This window comes from Kryptolebias marmoratus, linkage group LG10 (assembly GCF_001649575.2).
Source record: "Kryptolebias marmoratus isolate JLee-2015 linkage group LG10, ASM164957v2, whole genome shotgun sequence".
Classification (NCBI taxonomy): domain Eukaryota; kingdom Metazoa; phylum Chordata; class Actinopteri; order Cyprinodontiformes; family Rivulidae; genus Kryptolebias; species Kryptolebias marmoratus.
The window spans coordinates 21706888-21722886 of NC_051439.1; the positions used below are offsets into that span (position 1 = coordinate 21706888).

At 43.6% G+C, this 15999-nt stretch overlaps 2 protein-coding genes and 1 long non-coding RNA gene across 4 annotated transcripts; 1 reads left to right on the plus strand and 2 right to left on the minus strand.

The window, feature by feature from the left end:
- Window positions 1-514: 514 nt before the first annotated feature.
- galcb (galactosylceramidase b) lies at window positions 515-6943 on the minus strand. 2 transcript variants are annotated; one of them, XM_017431652.3, is made up of 17 exons: window positions 6760-6943; window positions 6608-6676; window positions 5708-5771; window positions 4874-4987; window positions 4608-4747; window positions 3986-4024; window positions 3172-3302; window positions 2847-3002; window positions 2612-2736; window positions 2410-2537; window positions 2114-2203; window positions 1951-2040; window positions 1734-1878; window positions 1472-1652; window positions 1234-1397; window positions 1075-1151; window positions 515-1000 (listed from the first exon to the last, which is right to left on the minus strand). In XM_017431652.3, exons 1-17 carry the CDS (start codon window positions 6907-6909, stop codon window positions 857-859), a joined length of 2007 nt encoding a protein of 668 aa, XP_017287141.1. In that variant the 5' UTR covers window positions 6910-6943; the 3' UTR covers window positions 515-856. The 2 variants fall into 2 exon arrangements, with proteins under 2 accessions (XP_017287141.1, XP_017287142.1); XM_017431653.3 differs by lacking the exon at window positions 3172-3302 and adding an exon at window positions 3729-3856.
- Window positions 6899-11774, plus strand: LOC112451128. The gene is made up of 3 exons (XR_003039881.2): window positions 6899-7032; window positions 7920-8000; window positions 10372-11774. It is a non-coding gene; the product is annotated as an uncharacterized LOC112451128 (long non-coding RNA).
- LOC108245032 (GTPase IMAP family member 9-like) lies at window positions 11425-15736 on the minus strand. Its single transcript, XM_017431654.2, has 3 exons — window positions 15595-15736; window positions 15384-15502; window positions 11425-12973 (listed from the first exon to the last, which is right to left on the minus strand). Exons 2-3 carry the CDS (start codon window positions 15403-15405, stop codon window positions 12006-12008), a joined length of 990 nt encoding a protein of 329 aa, XP_017287143.1. The 5' UTR covers window positions 15406-15502; window positions 15595-15736; the 3' UTR covers window positions 11425-12005.
- Window positions 15737-15999: the final 263 nt, after the last annotated feature.

Genomic DNA, 15999 nt, shown 5'->3' on the forward strand with positions numbered 1-15999 from the left:
TTACGCTGTGGTCAGTTTAACTTTACACAATTAATCCAACAGAAATATTATAATATTCCTGCAGAAAACACTACCACTATGTACGGAAAGTGGCAAATAACTAAAGAATTCCAAGGAAATAACAGCGCAATGTGAATTTGAAATCAGAGTTGTTTCCATTTTGGTCTGAACCACATTCAGGCTCGTCATTAGCTTTTATTCCTTAAAACCGAAGCAGCTCAGGGAAGATATTATTCATAACTTTCTCACAGAAACAAACATCAAATCTAATTTAATAGACTTTGAATCGTTTTAAACGGCTCAACTAGTCCCAACAAATCCAGCTTCTATTTGCTGGACTTTACTGTGCAGAAAAGAAGCTCCAAGTTATCTGGGTCCAAGATGGAGCCCTAACCCTGAGACACGGGGACAGATCCCGTCCTGTCCTGTCCCCACTGATGTGCCGAGTACAACCACGCAGGGTTGGACACTTTAAGACATGTTTGCAGAAAGAATGGGACAAAATAAAACTCAATTCGTTCAAACCACTGAATTTATTTAGCATTTTTCTGTACCTTTCCAACATCTGAAGCTAAAAATTTAAGAATCTCTTTGTGTTAGTCTTCCAACACAAACAGTGACAACATTTTTCTCTTCTCGTCTGTAATTCATATAAAAAGTTTCATTTCATTCAGACTGTCACATTAAATCTCAAACAGACATTCATTAATCAATTAAAAAGGCAAAAAAAATTAAATTAAATCAAAGAGTAAAGCTCAGGTTTTCAGTGCTTCTTTTTTCTCATTAAAGTCCGTTTTTGCTTTTATTTCTTCACAACCTTCAGCAGCTTGTAGTGGTAAAAAAAAGGCATTAAAGTTTACTCTGCCAACACCGCAAAGTTATCAAACTGAGCTAGTTGGAACGAGCTGGTTCCGATTGCAACCCAGCCGTGGTTCTGTTTCAAATTCACGGTGCCGTTCCAGAGCGAGCGTCCCTCCAGCGCCACGGAGACACTCTGACCCTGCAGCAGGAGAAAGAAAACCCTTCTGTTCACAACCATTTCAGGTTTTATTCTTCAGTTTGTTGACAGTTTACCTTTCCTGTGATTGATAAGGTGTACCAGCTGTACGCTCCGGTACCAGACTGTCCCTCAGCCAGAACCGTCTGTCCAGCTGTCGGCAGAAGAAAAGTAACCAAGTTAAGTCTGAAACCACAGGGAAGCTTCAAGATTGTGGTTTGGACTCTGACACTAACCCAGATCAGCTGTAACTTTGTAGGTGCCGTCTGCAAACACCCAGAGGAAGATTCCTTTAGTGCTGCGCACCGATTGGCCGCCTTTATCCACCCTGACCGCCACGAACACGCCGCCGCTCTTCACCGTTTCCATGAAGACGTCACACGTGACCGTCAGGTTCTCCCTGCGACACAAACACCCAGATGGTAACGGCTCCCTCGTCTGCAGAGCCGGCGGCGCTCGGACCGCTCGCCTCACCACTGATAGTCCCCGATGACGCTGATGGTCTGGTCGGCGTCGGCCGCCCAGGTGATGGGTCTCTCCGTCACAACCTGCCGTAAAGTGAAGACGTGAGGTCCAGGGTCCGTCAGGTTCTGGTAGTACTCGAACACACCAGTCTGGTCGGCGAAGTTCGGAGCTTCGGAGAACGGAGGGTTTCCTGCACAGAACCAACAGGAAGACACGTTTCACCCCCCTGACCTTCACCTGAAACGTGACGAAGGCGGAAATCTGCACGTACGGATGTTAAAGTTGTCCTTGTAGGCTTTAGGGAAGCGAGCGGACGGAGGCGGGGCGGGATGGCTGCCTTTCTGTCCCGCCCTGATGGTGGTGAAAGTGTACACCTCGTCTTCAGCCAGGTTTAAAGTGAACGAGCCATCGATGAGCTGCAGCCAGAAACACGCCGAGTTACAGACGACTTCAAGCATCTCACAGATCCAACACGGTTGTCTCCTTACCTTCACAGGAGCCAGTTTCTGAAAGAACGAGGGCTTTTTCGTCTCAAAGTTAAACTGTGAACGCCACACCTGGAGCTCTTTGATGGAGGCCTGAGAGAAAACAGGAGTTAAAAACATCTGCACTCAGTTCCAGCTGGCTGATCAGGAGCTCGTCTCAACTTACGAAGGAGCCTTTCAGCTGGAATGTTGCATTCTGGGACGTCACGTTAAAGGCAGGCAGAGGAGGCCTGATGCAGACGGAGTGATCGTGAGTCTGTGAAGGACAAACTGGCTCAATGATGTTTTATTAACTTTTAGTTTTAGTTACTGTTTTGCTATTTTAGCCATCATTCTGCTTGTTTTAGGCAGTGTCGGGTCATCAGTAGCTAAAACCTTTAGCTACTTTTTCAGATAAACAAGCTAAACTCCTGGATCTCAGATCAGACGGACTGAACGCTGTGTCAGCTGAGCCCAACTCACCATGGTTTCTATGACAACCGTGAGGTTTCCCTTCCCGTCGGTCAGGGCGACGTAACTTCCTCCCCGACCCAGATGTCCGACAGTCTGCAGGTACGTCCACCCGGGCAGAGCGAACTGCGTGCTGTGGGCTAAGAAGAAGAAAAAGACGTTTACATTTAAAAACGCTGTCTGTTTAACAGGAGAACCTCCCCAAACTAAAGACCTGTGATCCAGATCGGAGACTCCACCACGTAGTTCCCACTCCAGGGCTCCTGCGCCGTCATCAGGCCGTCTCTGCCAAACGGCAGGTCCTCGTAGTAGCTGGCCACCAGGTTCCAGGAGATGGTTCTGCAGCGGGGAACCCAGTTCAGAAGTAGTCCGGTTTGATATCAGACTGCAGAGAGCGAAGAGTTGCAGAAACGTGACAAATATGAAAGAACAAGTCGGTGTTTCCTTACGAAGTCATGAGTCCGTTGACGTAGTTCTGGTTGAGGATTCGGGCCCAGCAGCCTCCTCCCACCTCGTCGTTGAAGGTGCTGTAGTCCTCTGAGGACCACAGCTTCTTCTGGGTCTTCAGGGCCTGCGGCACCGTCTTGGTGCCGGGATAGTGAGCCCTGAACCACAGAAAGAACAACCGGAGGTCAGGGAGTCCAGAAGACCGGACTTCCAGGTGAACTCAACTGAAGAGAGACGGAAAGAATTCCCAGAAACATCCACCAGGACCACGTGTTAGGAACAGGAGAGCACGGTCCCGCAGGTGTTAAACAACCTCACACGGCCTACCCTATCACGTCTACAGCGCCGCTGAGCTCGGGGTCGAGCAGCAGCGACTGGGCAATGGGCTCCCACAGGTTGTCGCTGGCTACGATCCTGACCCGATCCAGGCCACTCTTATCCAGAGTGTAGCGCAGCAGCTGGTGGAGTCAGAGACGGAGAGAGCAGACGTTCACACCTCGCACACTTTGGGGGTTTGCTGCCAACATGTAGAACTCAGCTTTAAAGCTGCCAAACTCAGGAATTATTCAAATTAAACTACATTTTATTGGATATGTAAAGGGGACACCTACAGGTATCAGTTTTTAACCCTAAGAAATATAGTTTTAAATGTTTTACATGAAAGCAGCAAAACAGAACAATTTTATTTTAATCAGAAAGTGATCCCGGTGTTAGTTCATGAACTTAAGAGTGGAGGAGAACAGCCACGAACATTCAGCTGAGGAGAAAGATTACAGCAGGAAAGATTCCCCAGAAAGCTGTCTTTGGTTTCTTTAACCAATCAGTGATCGCCGCCTGATCAGTCAGGTGATGGATCAGGTGATACACGTTTCATCTGTACTCACCCGATCACCTGAACAGCCTCTTTGAGCTGCGAGTCGGCGATCATGGAATCGGCGATGCTCCAGTCGCCGTCTGCTGCGATGATGCCGACGTCGGTGAGACCGAGTCTGTCCAGCATGTTCCGCAGCACCTTGGTGACAAACACACGTTCTCAGAGGAACCTTCGAACGCCTCGGCTCGATGCCAGTGGCTGTTCTTCCCCAGTTTTAAGTCCCGTTGGTGAGAGGAGGGTTACAGAAACAGACTGCGGGATGGTTACCTTTATGTAGGTGGCATCGAACGACTTCTCATTCCAGATCTGAACAGAAAAACAGGAGAAAAGTTTAGTTCCAGAACAAACATTATCCGTGATTTCCTGAAACAACAAGCCCGTTTAAAATCTGGTCATCATCCAGGCTCCTTTTAGGTGGTTTGAACTGATTTAATGAGAGTTTTTGCAGCTGATTGTCAACTTTTCCTCCACACAGGAGAGCAAAAACCACAACTAGAACATTTTGCATTTTCTGCAAAAACAAAGCAGACTGAACGCTGAGTGTCTTTGCTAAACTTTGTTAAAGAAGCTGAAACTGAAGTGTTAAAGTTAAAACGAGCAATTAGCAAAACCATAGCTAAAAGCTAAACATTCGTGTCTTTGTGCACATTTAAAGAGGAAGAGATCTTCCTGCTGCTCAGCAGGTTTTAGGAGTTTTAGCTTCACGATGCTCTCAGTAGGTGAGGAATGAAGGCAGATCAGTTTTTACCACAGCCTGTTTTAAGAAAAACAAAAACCTCTGCTGCTTCGACACCTTTAGAATGAAAGTAATGTGGATTTTTTATTTTTTAAACTACATAAAGTTATTCAGCAGGTCTCAGTGTCCTGCAGCGAGTGGGCGTCCACATACCCCGACATACTGGATGTCCAGGTTGTGGTACTTCTTGGCTCCCAGGATCCAGTTCACCACGTACGCCGCGGTGACATCCGGGAAGTCGTAGGGCCAGTTCTTCCCTCGGCCCACCCAGCCAGGAAATGCCCACGGCAAGCCTGCAGCGCACCAGGAAACTCTTTAAGAAATCTGTTCCTCTGGATGCTCTCAGGCCACATAAAGTCAGATTTAAACGTTTTTGTATAACTGCTGATATGTGGCGTGGCTGCAGGAGACCTTCTCACCGATGAGCGTGATGTTTGGGTTCCTTTTCTTGGCCTCCTTCATCAGCCACCACTCGTACCCCCGGAAGAAGTTCTCATCGTTCTCATAGTGCATGTGGGACGGTTCTGTTCCATCTGAGAAAGTATAAAAAGGTTGATGAGAGGGAAAAAAACCAAATCATCTCACATTCGGAACGAAAACATCAGCCGAGCACGTCGATGCTTTGTTACCAGGACTTATTCTTTCAAATAATGCTAAAATATGCTTTAAATTTAAACTTCAGCCCTTTGGGGCACCGATGTGACGTTAATAAACAGTTGTTCCTTTCAGCCAACATGACCAACAAGTGAAGGAAACATCCAGGAACAAACTGTTCAGGTGGGACAGGTACAGAAGAAACATCAAAAAGGTCTGAAAGGAGCTCGATCCTCTGTTAGGATAAATAAACGTCTGGAAATATTCAGATTTAGTCATGAATATGGTCAATATAGTCAAAAATAGCATGTAAGGTTTGAGTGAAACATGTGAAGCAAATGACCACTGTTGGCACTCGGGATCCTTCCAGTGATATCAACTAATTACAAGTTAAAAACAAGCTAATTACCCATCCTAAGCTAAAGTGCTTTTTATAAAGTTGAAGCAGAAATAACCAAAAAGTTGAGAGGATTAAGTTAACTGGAGGAAACAATGTTAAAACATAAATGCTGATGTTGAGCTAATTTATTTAATCTGGTAAATTATGACTTTGGAGAAGCAAAACCAGCTCATTTTGTAATTTGTTACAGCTGCAGAAAGTACTGCCGATCGTTAAAAGAACCTGAGATCATGTATATATTTATTCTGACTATCCTCACCCGTCGTCTGAGCGTCTCCGCCGATCTCCACCTTCAGGATGTGCAGAGACGCGCCGAAGTTCGGCTGCGGGCAGAAACAAAAACACGACAGAGTTCCTGAAACGTGGAGCTGATCTGAGAGGACAAACTGCTTCATTTCAGCTTCAGAAAATAAAAAACTTATAAAGGTTTCTGTCTGCTGCTCAGACAAAGTGGACAAACAGCGCCCCCCACTGGTCTAAACCATGAATTTCAATCAGTGATCTGTTTATCTCTACAGGAAATGTAGTTTTGATTGACAGATGTTTGAACCAGTCAGGTGGCTCTAAACAGGAATGTTAATTATTAAATAAAAACAAGTTTGTTTAAATAGTTTTCCTCTAACCCAGCTCCCTGCATGTCCTGATTTATAACACCTGACGGGTCACGGGCAGGATTCTGCAGAACTTCCATCTTTGCCATCTTTAATGAGTCTCAGGACTACTTTCTGAGAGTTTCACTAAAATCCATCCCCTGGTGCATGAGATATTTTGCTAACAGACAAACCTTATGCAGTCTTGAGCTCAGAGTACGTGCTGGGAATGACTCTCGGCTACTACCAGGGCAACTTTTAGCTCACTATCTGTGAAACATTTCTGTGTTTGGAAAGGTGGCTGTAGAGGTGCACACAGGGATGACTTTCTGAGGGCTTCGTTAAAATCAGTCCAGTGGCTCATGAGATATTTTGCTAACATAGATAAATTAACACACAGACAGGGGCAAAGACATAATCGCCCTTAATAATAGTAATAATTATGTAGTTATTATGTATACGTGCACTAAAGCCTTCTTTAGACTGAAGAGAACGTGGTTCTGTTGGTGGAACATGTCAGTTTGGAGAACCTCCCACCTGTAGAGTCCTGGAACCCCCCTGGGTCTCACCTTGAACAGGTAGTCCAGGATCTGGCTCCGGTACGGCTCCTTGTAGTTCACCAGTAACCGAGAAGTGGCCTGAAAACAGCACACCCAGAACTTTACAGACGCACCAAGCGGGTCCAGTCGGACCAGGAAGTAAGGGAACCACCTGGACTCACCCCTCCGCCGCTCAGACCTCCTATCCCGTCAAAGAGCCTCCCCAGACCCGCCTCGTCGCTCAGGACGTAGGCCGGCTGCCCGGAGGTCGGCTGCCCGGGCAGCAGGACGAGGAGAGCGGACACAAACAGCGCAGAGAGCCGCAGGAACATCCCGACCGCCCGGAGCCGCCGCTGCCTGCCTGCCTGCCCGCGCGCCGCCGACTCGCGGCTCTTATAGGCGCGCTCACGTTCAACGGTCGGCGTCACATGACTGCTCTGCTGACGGGTCACGTGGTGAGTCACGTGACGAATCAAATGCCTTCATTGTACCCCACGCCGCCGCAGGAAATATCGCGCCTGTTTGTTAGCGAAATATCTCACGAACCAATGAACAGATTTTAACCTGACTTTCAGGAAACAATTATTACACTTTCATCTACAACTCTTACAATTTTAGAGTCAATCCCATTCAAGATGGCCGCCGCAGCTAAGCAAACCTATCCAACATGAAAACGGCTGGAACTCAGTCAGTTTTAGAAATATTGAGCTAAAATTTGGTGTAGTAGTAGCTGAGAGCCATCCCCAACAACTGCCGTGAGCTCTAAATGATTGTGTAAAATCTTTATTTAATACCTGGGCATTAACTGTTGCAGTCAACCTTGCTTGTCTGTTAGTAAAATATCTCCTAAACCACTGGATGAATTTTAATGAAACTCTCAGAAAGTAATCATTAGTTGTACATCTATAACTGATTAGTGTTTGGAGACAATCCAACTTAACATGACATTTCAGAAAATGCAAAAATGGCCTTAGCTCGGTCGGTTTTACTGATATTTAGTTAATATGTGGTGCAGTAGTAGCTGAGAGTCATCCCAAAAACAGACTCTGAGCACAACACCCTGTGCAACACTTTTGCTTAAAACTTTGGCATCCTGCACCTTTTTGGACTCTGTTTGTTAGCAAAAAATCTCATGAATCATTCTAATAAATCCCTAAGAAAGTAATAATTAATCAAACATCTACAAACGTTCAACCTAATTTAAGATCTTTCGATTTTCGTGTTTATTGTTACTTTTATGATTTGTCCAAGAAGAATAAAACTTCCTCGTTTCCAACAGGAGAACAGATCTCAGAGTAAAACGTGTTTTCTGGTGCTCAGTTGTTGTGTTTGTTTGTCCCAGACTTCGCTCACCTGAGCTCCACACCTGCAGCCGATCAGCTGCTGTGTCATGTGATGAGACATTCCTGCGCCGCTCCGACAGGTGAGCAGCTCTGCAACGTTTCCTCCTTGACTCAGGTGATACAAAAGGTGTCAGACGTGTTACTTGTAATGAACGACGAAACCCGATTAATAACACATATTAATCAGAAAGATCTCTCAAATGACTCGTGACTCCACAAGTTTAACAATTAACACAATTTAAAACCATACAGTAAACAGAGTGATTAATCACATGGTAATTATTTATGATGCATATTTAGAGTGACTGAATGATTGAGAAAAATGAAAATTACCTTTAAACTTATTGCCAAGAATTATTTCAAATGTTGAAACAGCTGAGAGGTAATTTTAAAAAGTCAGTATAAAGCACTCTGCACTGGTTAGACATGTTAGTCATGAGGCTTTTACTTATTTAAATACAACTTATAGGTGTTCAGATTGTTAGCTTTTTCTTATTAGAGTGAATATTTCTTTGCAAAGTTGATTTTTTTAACTTTTATTTTATTTTCAAAGATCAAAGTAAAACCCTGAGCTGTTCGAGAAAAGAATCCCTCCTGAGTGGATGTGATAATCGAACGTTTCTCATCAGCACCGATTTCTGACGAGGTCAGCGTTGATAACTGCTTTCCACATGTTTCATTATCACCTGCGTGGGGGCAGGGTGACTCTGATGCACCTCAGATGTTCCTCAAATAAAAACAGACTCATCATCAGAGATGTAAATATAAAGTGTGAACTGTTAACAGTCAAAGCTGCAAAGACTCAGCAGTGTCAGGTTTATTCCCAGATGATAAGATTTAAGGTGAGATTCCTTCAGCTGCTGTTTGTTTGATTTTATTAACGCCACTAAATGTAATAAACCCTTCAGTCATTCAGCTGCACTTGGATCAGATGTTATTTCTTTGAATCTTCCTCTGGCAGGATGTGACTGTTTGACCACATTCAAGCTGTTATCTCGAGTTCGAAAAATAACGCTGAGTCAGCATTTACACACACCTACTTCTGCATACTTTGTGCTATTTTAGTCATTCACTTATCAAAACATTCAGCTCATTCAGGAAGTAAATGTTATGACCTTTGGTTTTTATAACTTTTATACTTTTCCAAATATCTAACCCATAGAAATACAATTCCTTCTATTTTTGTTTTCTTATGCTGTTTTTAGTTACAATTGTGCTTCTTTTATTTTTATTTTAGTTTATTTAATATTTATGGGCAATCATTTACAAAAGTCTCAAACAACCAGAGAGAAACCAGAAGGTTTAACAAGCTGAGGAACAGCAGAATTTGTCTTTAAAAAGGTCCATAATATTAGCTTTAATGGCCTCTGTAGCACATGTTTAGCTTTTAGCTACCAGTTTGCTACTATCAACCTTTAGCTAGACTTTTTCTACTTTTAGCTCTTAGCTGTCCTTCTGCTGCTTTTAAATTTTAGGTATATACTTATTACTTTTAGCTCGTGTTTTGCTTCTTTTAACTCAGTTTAAGCTTCTTCAGCAAATTTCAGCGCTCGGTGTTCACACTGCATTGTCACAGAAAATGTAATTGTTCTACTTATTTTTATTTTACACATTGAAGCCTCCAAAAGGCAGAGATAGATCTGAGGAAAGGGGTGGTAAAGTGAATAAAAAGCTTCATTTTTAAATGAGTTTCTATTTGTTTGATCTCATCTGGCTTTAATGTGTGAAAGTTTTCATTTTCCCACAGATAATAATAACCATTTATTAATATTGTTATACAATTATGTTGATTGATGTGATTGTGTTGTCTTAATTATTGACCTGTAATAATTTAATGTACTGAGTGGAATACCGGAGGCTCTGCTGCCACCTGGTGGACAAACAGAGAAACACATCAAACTGTTTCACAATCATTTCCTCTTTCAGAAACTTCACTTGTTTTATTTCCAAATGATCATTTCAGCCCAAAACACAGTGAACTTGTCACGTTTCAAAACATTTAATGATTGAAAACGTTAGTTAAAAAAATATTTTAATTTAACACAGGAAACAGATCTTGTTTGTTCATTTTTTTTTAAATAACCCAAAAGAAAAACATTGACTCAACAAGTCAGGAGACAAAACATTTGACCTAAGAAACCACAGCAGAGAATAACAAAAACAACTGCGTCGCAGTAAACGTGTTTTTCACCTTAAGGGACTTTTTTCACATCAGATAAATAAACAAGAAGAACAAAACTACGGTTTTTGTGTTAATCGTTTGCTGAAACCAGAAACACTCAGTGTTTTTGGGATTGTTCCAGATGTTTCTGGCAGATGTGTGAGTCCCTGAGTCCTGGTCCTCATGGATTTGAGTCAGAGAGGATATATGAGGTGTAGCTTCCTGCCTCTGAAACTCTAAGTTTCTCACTGCACAACACATTTGTTGTTTTTTGTCGCCTTTCCTGTTAGGTTCATCTCGTGCTCCACCTCGGCCTTCAGCGTGTTCCTCCTCTGCTGCTCCATCGCCTTCAGAGCCTTTGACACTTTCTGCTTCTCCTTCTTCGACGCCCTTTTCGCCCTCCTGAACATCTTCTTGGTGTAGCACTTTCCTTCGTTATCCAGAATGATTTTTTCGATTTTTTCCAGCAGCATCACGGTTTGGTTTACATCCTTTGACTCGTTGTTGAAGACGTGGTATTTGTTGGAGAACCCTTCCACGAGGCTCGTGAGCGCTTCACTCTTGGACATGAACTGTTCGATCGTTTGTTTCTTTAATTTGTCTCCATGTGTGAACAACAGTATGGAGTATTTGGCGACCTCCTCGCCGAACGTCTCCAGAATAATCTTCAGGGTTTCTTCCTCCTCTTTGGTGAACCTCCCCAGCCTCACCACCACCAGGAAGACATGAGGACCAGGAGCAGCCAGAGAGAGGCACGTTTCGATCTTCTTCAGCACTTCCTCTCCAGTGAAGTTGGTGTCGAACAGCCCTGGAGTGTCGACGACAGCGACCTGTTTGCCTTGGACGTCTCCGTCAACCCGCTTACAGTCGAGGGTCCAAGAGGTCGGACACGCCTCCGACTGGAACGCTTCTCTTCCCAGGATGGTGTTCCCTGTGGCGCTTTTCCCACATCCAGTCTTTCCCAACAAAACGATCCGATAAGCGCTGCTGCTCTTCTTCTTCTTCTTCGCTCCTGCTGAAAACAAACACAACAGCTTTGGTGTCAGTTTCTTTTTTTGTAGGCTTCTGCTGCAGATATTAAATATACGAATGATCTCCAGGCTGAATGATGGGACCCCGTCTCTTTTTTATTAAATATTTATCATCTCCGTTAGTCGTGGACATCCAGCAGCAAACGCACCACTGTCAGCCAAACCTCCTCACGTCTGATCAATGAGCCGAATTAAATCAGAACAGGTCACAGTGTTGTTCCGTTTGAAGGGATTTCTGCATCCTGTTTGTGTAAAACTGGAACGTAGACCTCATTAGTGCACCTTCGACAATGAAACGCAGAGGGACAAATCTGAAATCAGCGGTTTTGTCTTTATTTCAACGTGACAAGAAATTAAAGTTTACAGAACCATGGCAAAAGAAGGTACTGACAACTCCAAAAAGTATTAATATTAAATAAACTGTTTTTCAAACATTTAAGCTACAAATTAGTAAATTAATTAGCAGTTAAGCCACATTAGAAGCAGTGATTTGCCTCTTCCTCTGCCGCCTTCGTCCTCTTCCTCTCCTTCAGGCTTCAGAAGCTATTTGAGAGGAGGAATGTGGATTCTGGTCATCTTTTAAAAGATGTTTCTAAAGTTTGGAAGCCATTCTAGTTGCTTGTAGCTCTCATCAGCCTCTGCTGGCTGATTTATTTACAAAACATGTAAATAAAAGTTCTGCAAAGAAGAAAGTAGAACAAGTGTTTTGAGTCCTTTTCTGCACATGAATATAGAGCTCAACAAGATATTTCTTTTAGATGGAGTCATTTTTTACTCCATCAATCACAGTCCAGTGCAATAATTTCCTTTATATACAAAAAAATTGACAGTAAAGCAGCTGTAGGAGATTTAACATCAGATTTCTACCAAGCGTGAGAAGAAATGTCCACGTTTTACTGCACATGGCAGCCGTCGCTGACTTTGATCGCTAAAACTCCAATCGCAGCTCCAAGAGCAGCCCCGGCAGCGGCACCGACTGCTGCTCCAAGAGGACCGCCCGCGAACCCCACCAAGCCTCCGACGACGGCGCCGCAGGACGCCGCCACGGCGATGGTGGGCGCGGCGATGAAGGCGTTGGACTTCTCGGCTCGATTCCGAGCTTCGTAGTGGTACCTCATGGTCAGGTTCCTCTCCTCGCGCTGGAAAGCGCTTCCGGAGTATTTGGCTCTGAGCATCTCCAGCTCCTTCAGCCTGTCTTGTTCCATCTCCTTCAGGATTCGCTCCTTCTCCTTCTGGATGGCGGCCTCTGCTTTGAGGAACATGTCGTTGGTGTAGTAGCTCCCACCGTTGGCCCTCGTCATCTCGTCGATCTTGTCCAGCAGCTGCCAGACCTGCTTGGGATCCTTGATCTCATTGTTGAAGACGTGGAATCTGTTGTTGCACTTGTGAATGAGGGCCTTCAGGTCTGCGCTTTCTGAGATGAAGCTCTCGATGGACTGATGCTTCAGGTGGTCCCCGTGTGTGAACAGAACCATCGTGTATCGTTCCGCAGCTTCGCCAAACGTGGCCTGAATCATCTTGACGGTCTGCTTCTCTTCCTCGGTGAACCTGCCCATCTGGAGGACCACCAGGAAGGCGTGCGGCCCCGGAGAGGACAGCGAGATGCACATCTTGATCTTGTTCAGCACTTCGTCTTGAGTGAAATTGGTGTCAAAGAGCCCCGGCGTGTCGATGATGGACACCGGGCGCCCGTCAACGTCTCCCTTGGCTTTCTGACAATCAGACGTGAGGGAAGATGGAGACATGTCTGACTCGAAGGCTTCCCTGCCCAGGATGGTGTTTCCCGTTGCACTCTTCCCCACTCCGGTCTTCCCGACCAGAACAATCCTCCTCTCGTCCGGGTTTATGCCACTTGTGTACCCTGTCAGACAGAAATACACCGTTCATCATCTAATGCTGCGCCGTGTTCGCGCCGTACAGTAAGATGGAGGCAGATTAATCACGTTTTCTTTAAGTGCCAGCAACACGGCTGGAAAAACAAACAGGTTCTGTGACATCCTACAGATTCAACTTCATGCTTTTCATCTGAAATAAAAAGAATCTGATAAAAGTCAAACATTCTGAGTGATTCTTAAACAGGCTTTTGTTAGTGATGAGCATTTTTAATCAACATTTATTTACAGAGCCAGGTAAACATCTCCTAAAGCTTAACTGTTGTAGTAAAATACAGGTTTAAATATCCAACATATCGTAAAACATTTAAAAAGCCAGACTGGACATGTATCGTAGATAACCATAATTTAATTATTTTTAGTTGAAATGAACATTTGTGGTGTCTCAAATGTCTTTTTTTCAGTTAAACAGATGAAATCCATTTTCCAGCTGCAAATATCTGCGTTCTTCTGAGAATAAACCTTTTTGGATATCTAAAATAAGATTAATCTCTATTTTAAAAAAAAACTCCTTGTAGAAGTGCTCTTCTTCATCACTGTTGAGTTTTTTTTGTTTGTTTGTTTTAGAAGTACAACAATGTGCTCTCAAACCGGTTCTGAATCTTATCTTACTGATTTTATTGACAGATTGTTTCGACACCTGAGTTCTTGTCATTTCTTCCCCTAAACGCGTCCCACGAGTTTCGACAGATGACTTGAGTAAACCGGTGTGTGTGGTTTATTTAAGTCAGAAACAGAGACGCTGCTCAGTTCATTCAGATTCATTAAAAAAAAGACAACAAGCTGGACTTAAACTTCATGAAACTTTTAGGAAACTGATTGTGAAAAAGGGAGAAACCCAAAGAAACACAAACTCTGGATGAATTCGTCTCTTTTAGCTGATCAGAGACTCACACGGAAACATTTATTAAACTATTTATTCTGTTTTAGGTTGAAGTATTGACTCATCTTCTGAAGGAGGTTACAGTAAGAAACTGCTGTGTCATGCTTTTAAAGAAAGAAGCAGAAAAACAAAAAGTAAAGTTTGGTCGAACCAGTTTGAAGACTGGAAACAATCAGACCTGCATTCCTTCCTGTCGGGGTGTGACCTTCGTTCAGCTGAGCAGCAGCTTAGTATAAACCGATACTAATCCAGTGAAATGTGTGTGAGTCCCTCAGATTACAACCAGAGGTTCCAGATTAAATCTAAGCCTCACATTTATAATCTATTATTCTCCTATCAATAAATGAATTAATTATTATCACCAAAAGGCAAATGACAGGCCATAATGTTTTTGCTCTCATCTGTGAACGCATGCTTGTGTCGGTCTGTTAGCAAAATATTCCATGAACGGGTTAACAGACTTTGATGAAAGCTTCAGGAAGTAATCATTAGAGGTTCGGCTACAACCGATCAGCTTTCGAGTCATCTCAATTCAAGATGGCCGCCATTGCTAATCTTGACAATGGCTAACTCAGTGAGCTAAAACTCAGTTCTCCTGAGATGTACCGGTTATTAGTGAGGATGGGCTGTGCAGGAATTTGTGGTCATTTTAGCTACAAAACCAATAAAAATAAATAAAAAAGTTAATTTACAACAATTCTCAGCTGCAGAGACTGGATCTGTGGGAAAATCTGATGCTGAACTCTGGGAGGATGGGACTGAGACCCGTCTGTAACTGTAACTACCGCTTTGATTTCTCACTCCTTCTTTATTCTCTTCTCTTTAGCTGCTCGTCAGGTTCTGCAGAAGCCCGTTGATCCCTCAGTGGTTCAGCTTAGGTGTTTCAGAGCAGAGAAACAACTAAAACAGGGGTGTCCAATCCTGGTCCTCAGGGCCACCATTCTGCATGTTTTCCTTGTTTCTCTGCTCCAACACCTGATTCAGTGGTTAAATCACCTCTTCATGTTCTGCAGAAGCCTGTTAATCACCCATTGATTCAAATCAGGTGTGTTGGAGCAGAGAAACAAGTAAAACCTGCAGGATGGTGGCCCTGAGGACCAGGACTGCTCTCTCTGCTCAGCTCAGTAATTAACTTATATGTTGGGTTAGAAATCCCATGCTGTTTTTAAACCAACACTTTTCCTGGTTAAGCAGGTGATAACCCTCCCCTCCACCATCTCAGAGACGACAGAACTTTTCTTAAAAGCACAAACCAAATCTCACATTGAAATGCATTTTTTAAATCTGTGCAGCACAAAAACAACCTGACTGCTTCATGTTCTGCATCCGTTCTAAAAGCGCAGAGTTCTTTATAATCTGAAACATCTGAGGGATGAGTGAAGGTTCGACAGTTGAACCAAACCAGAACACATTTCTTCCAGCACTGTAACTCCTGAACCATCCGATTTAAACTCTAAAAGCTGGACTGACCCTGAGGTAAAGCAGCCGTTTCTTACCTGAATATTTTGCCCCATACATGTTGAAAAGCCTCGATGCCGAGCTCCTCTTCTTTGTCTGTCACCTGTGTTGTCCTTTCTCACCTGGGCGTTCCCAGTTTCTTTTCAAAGCCTGGGTTCTGCAGAACGAGTGTGTAAAAAAAAAACCCAGGTATTTATCAGAACTAAAATCAGATGTTGAAAACCGCTGGTAGTTTATCGGCACACTGACCGTCCTGAAACCAGTCTTGTCTGTAGAATGCCTTAAAACTCCCCTCTCCCGACTTTAACAACGTGAAATTCAGGTTTGTGACGGAAACATTCAGGCTGACAGCGAAGCGAACGTTTAGTCACCTGTGGCGCGTTTTCATGACCTCATTTTCACAAACTGGTTTAAACTGAAGTCTTCTATTATTGAAATAACTCCAGCCTTTAGTAGCTCACTTCAGCCATGGTTAGAAATGCTTCTGGCATAAAAAATAAGAAAATAAATCTGCTCCTAATCATAATAATAAAAAGACTTGAAGGGATGCACCTTTGAGAAGTGATGACAGAGTTATAGCCGTTTTGGTAAAAGCTTGAAAATAATCTCGTGCAGTATTCTGGGATGTTGCACTCAAAGTATGTGTTGTGATTT

Coding starts and splice junctions, on each gene's coding strand:
- galcb (XM_017431652.3), bottom strand. CDS start 6,909: ATGTTCCTGCGGCTCTCTGCGCTGTTTGTGTCCGCTCTCCTCGTCCTG. Junction 4,025..4,607: donor TGGACATCCAGTATGTCGGG/GTATGTGGACGC, acceptor TTTTCTGTTCAG/ATCTGGAATGAGAAGTCGTT. Junction 1,653..1,733: donor CAAGGACAACTTTAACATCC/GTACGTGCAGAT, acceptor GGTTCTGTGCAG/GAAACCCTCCGTTCTCCGAA.
- LOC108245032 (XM_017431654.2), bottom strand. CDS start 15,405: ATGTATGGGGCAAAATATTCAG. Junction 12,974..15,383: donor GTATGGGGCAAAATATTCAG/GTAAGAAACGGC, acceptor TCTGTCTGACAG/GGTACACAAGTGGCATAAAC.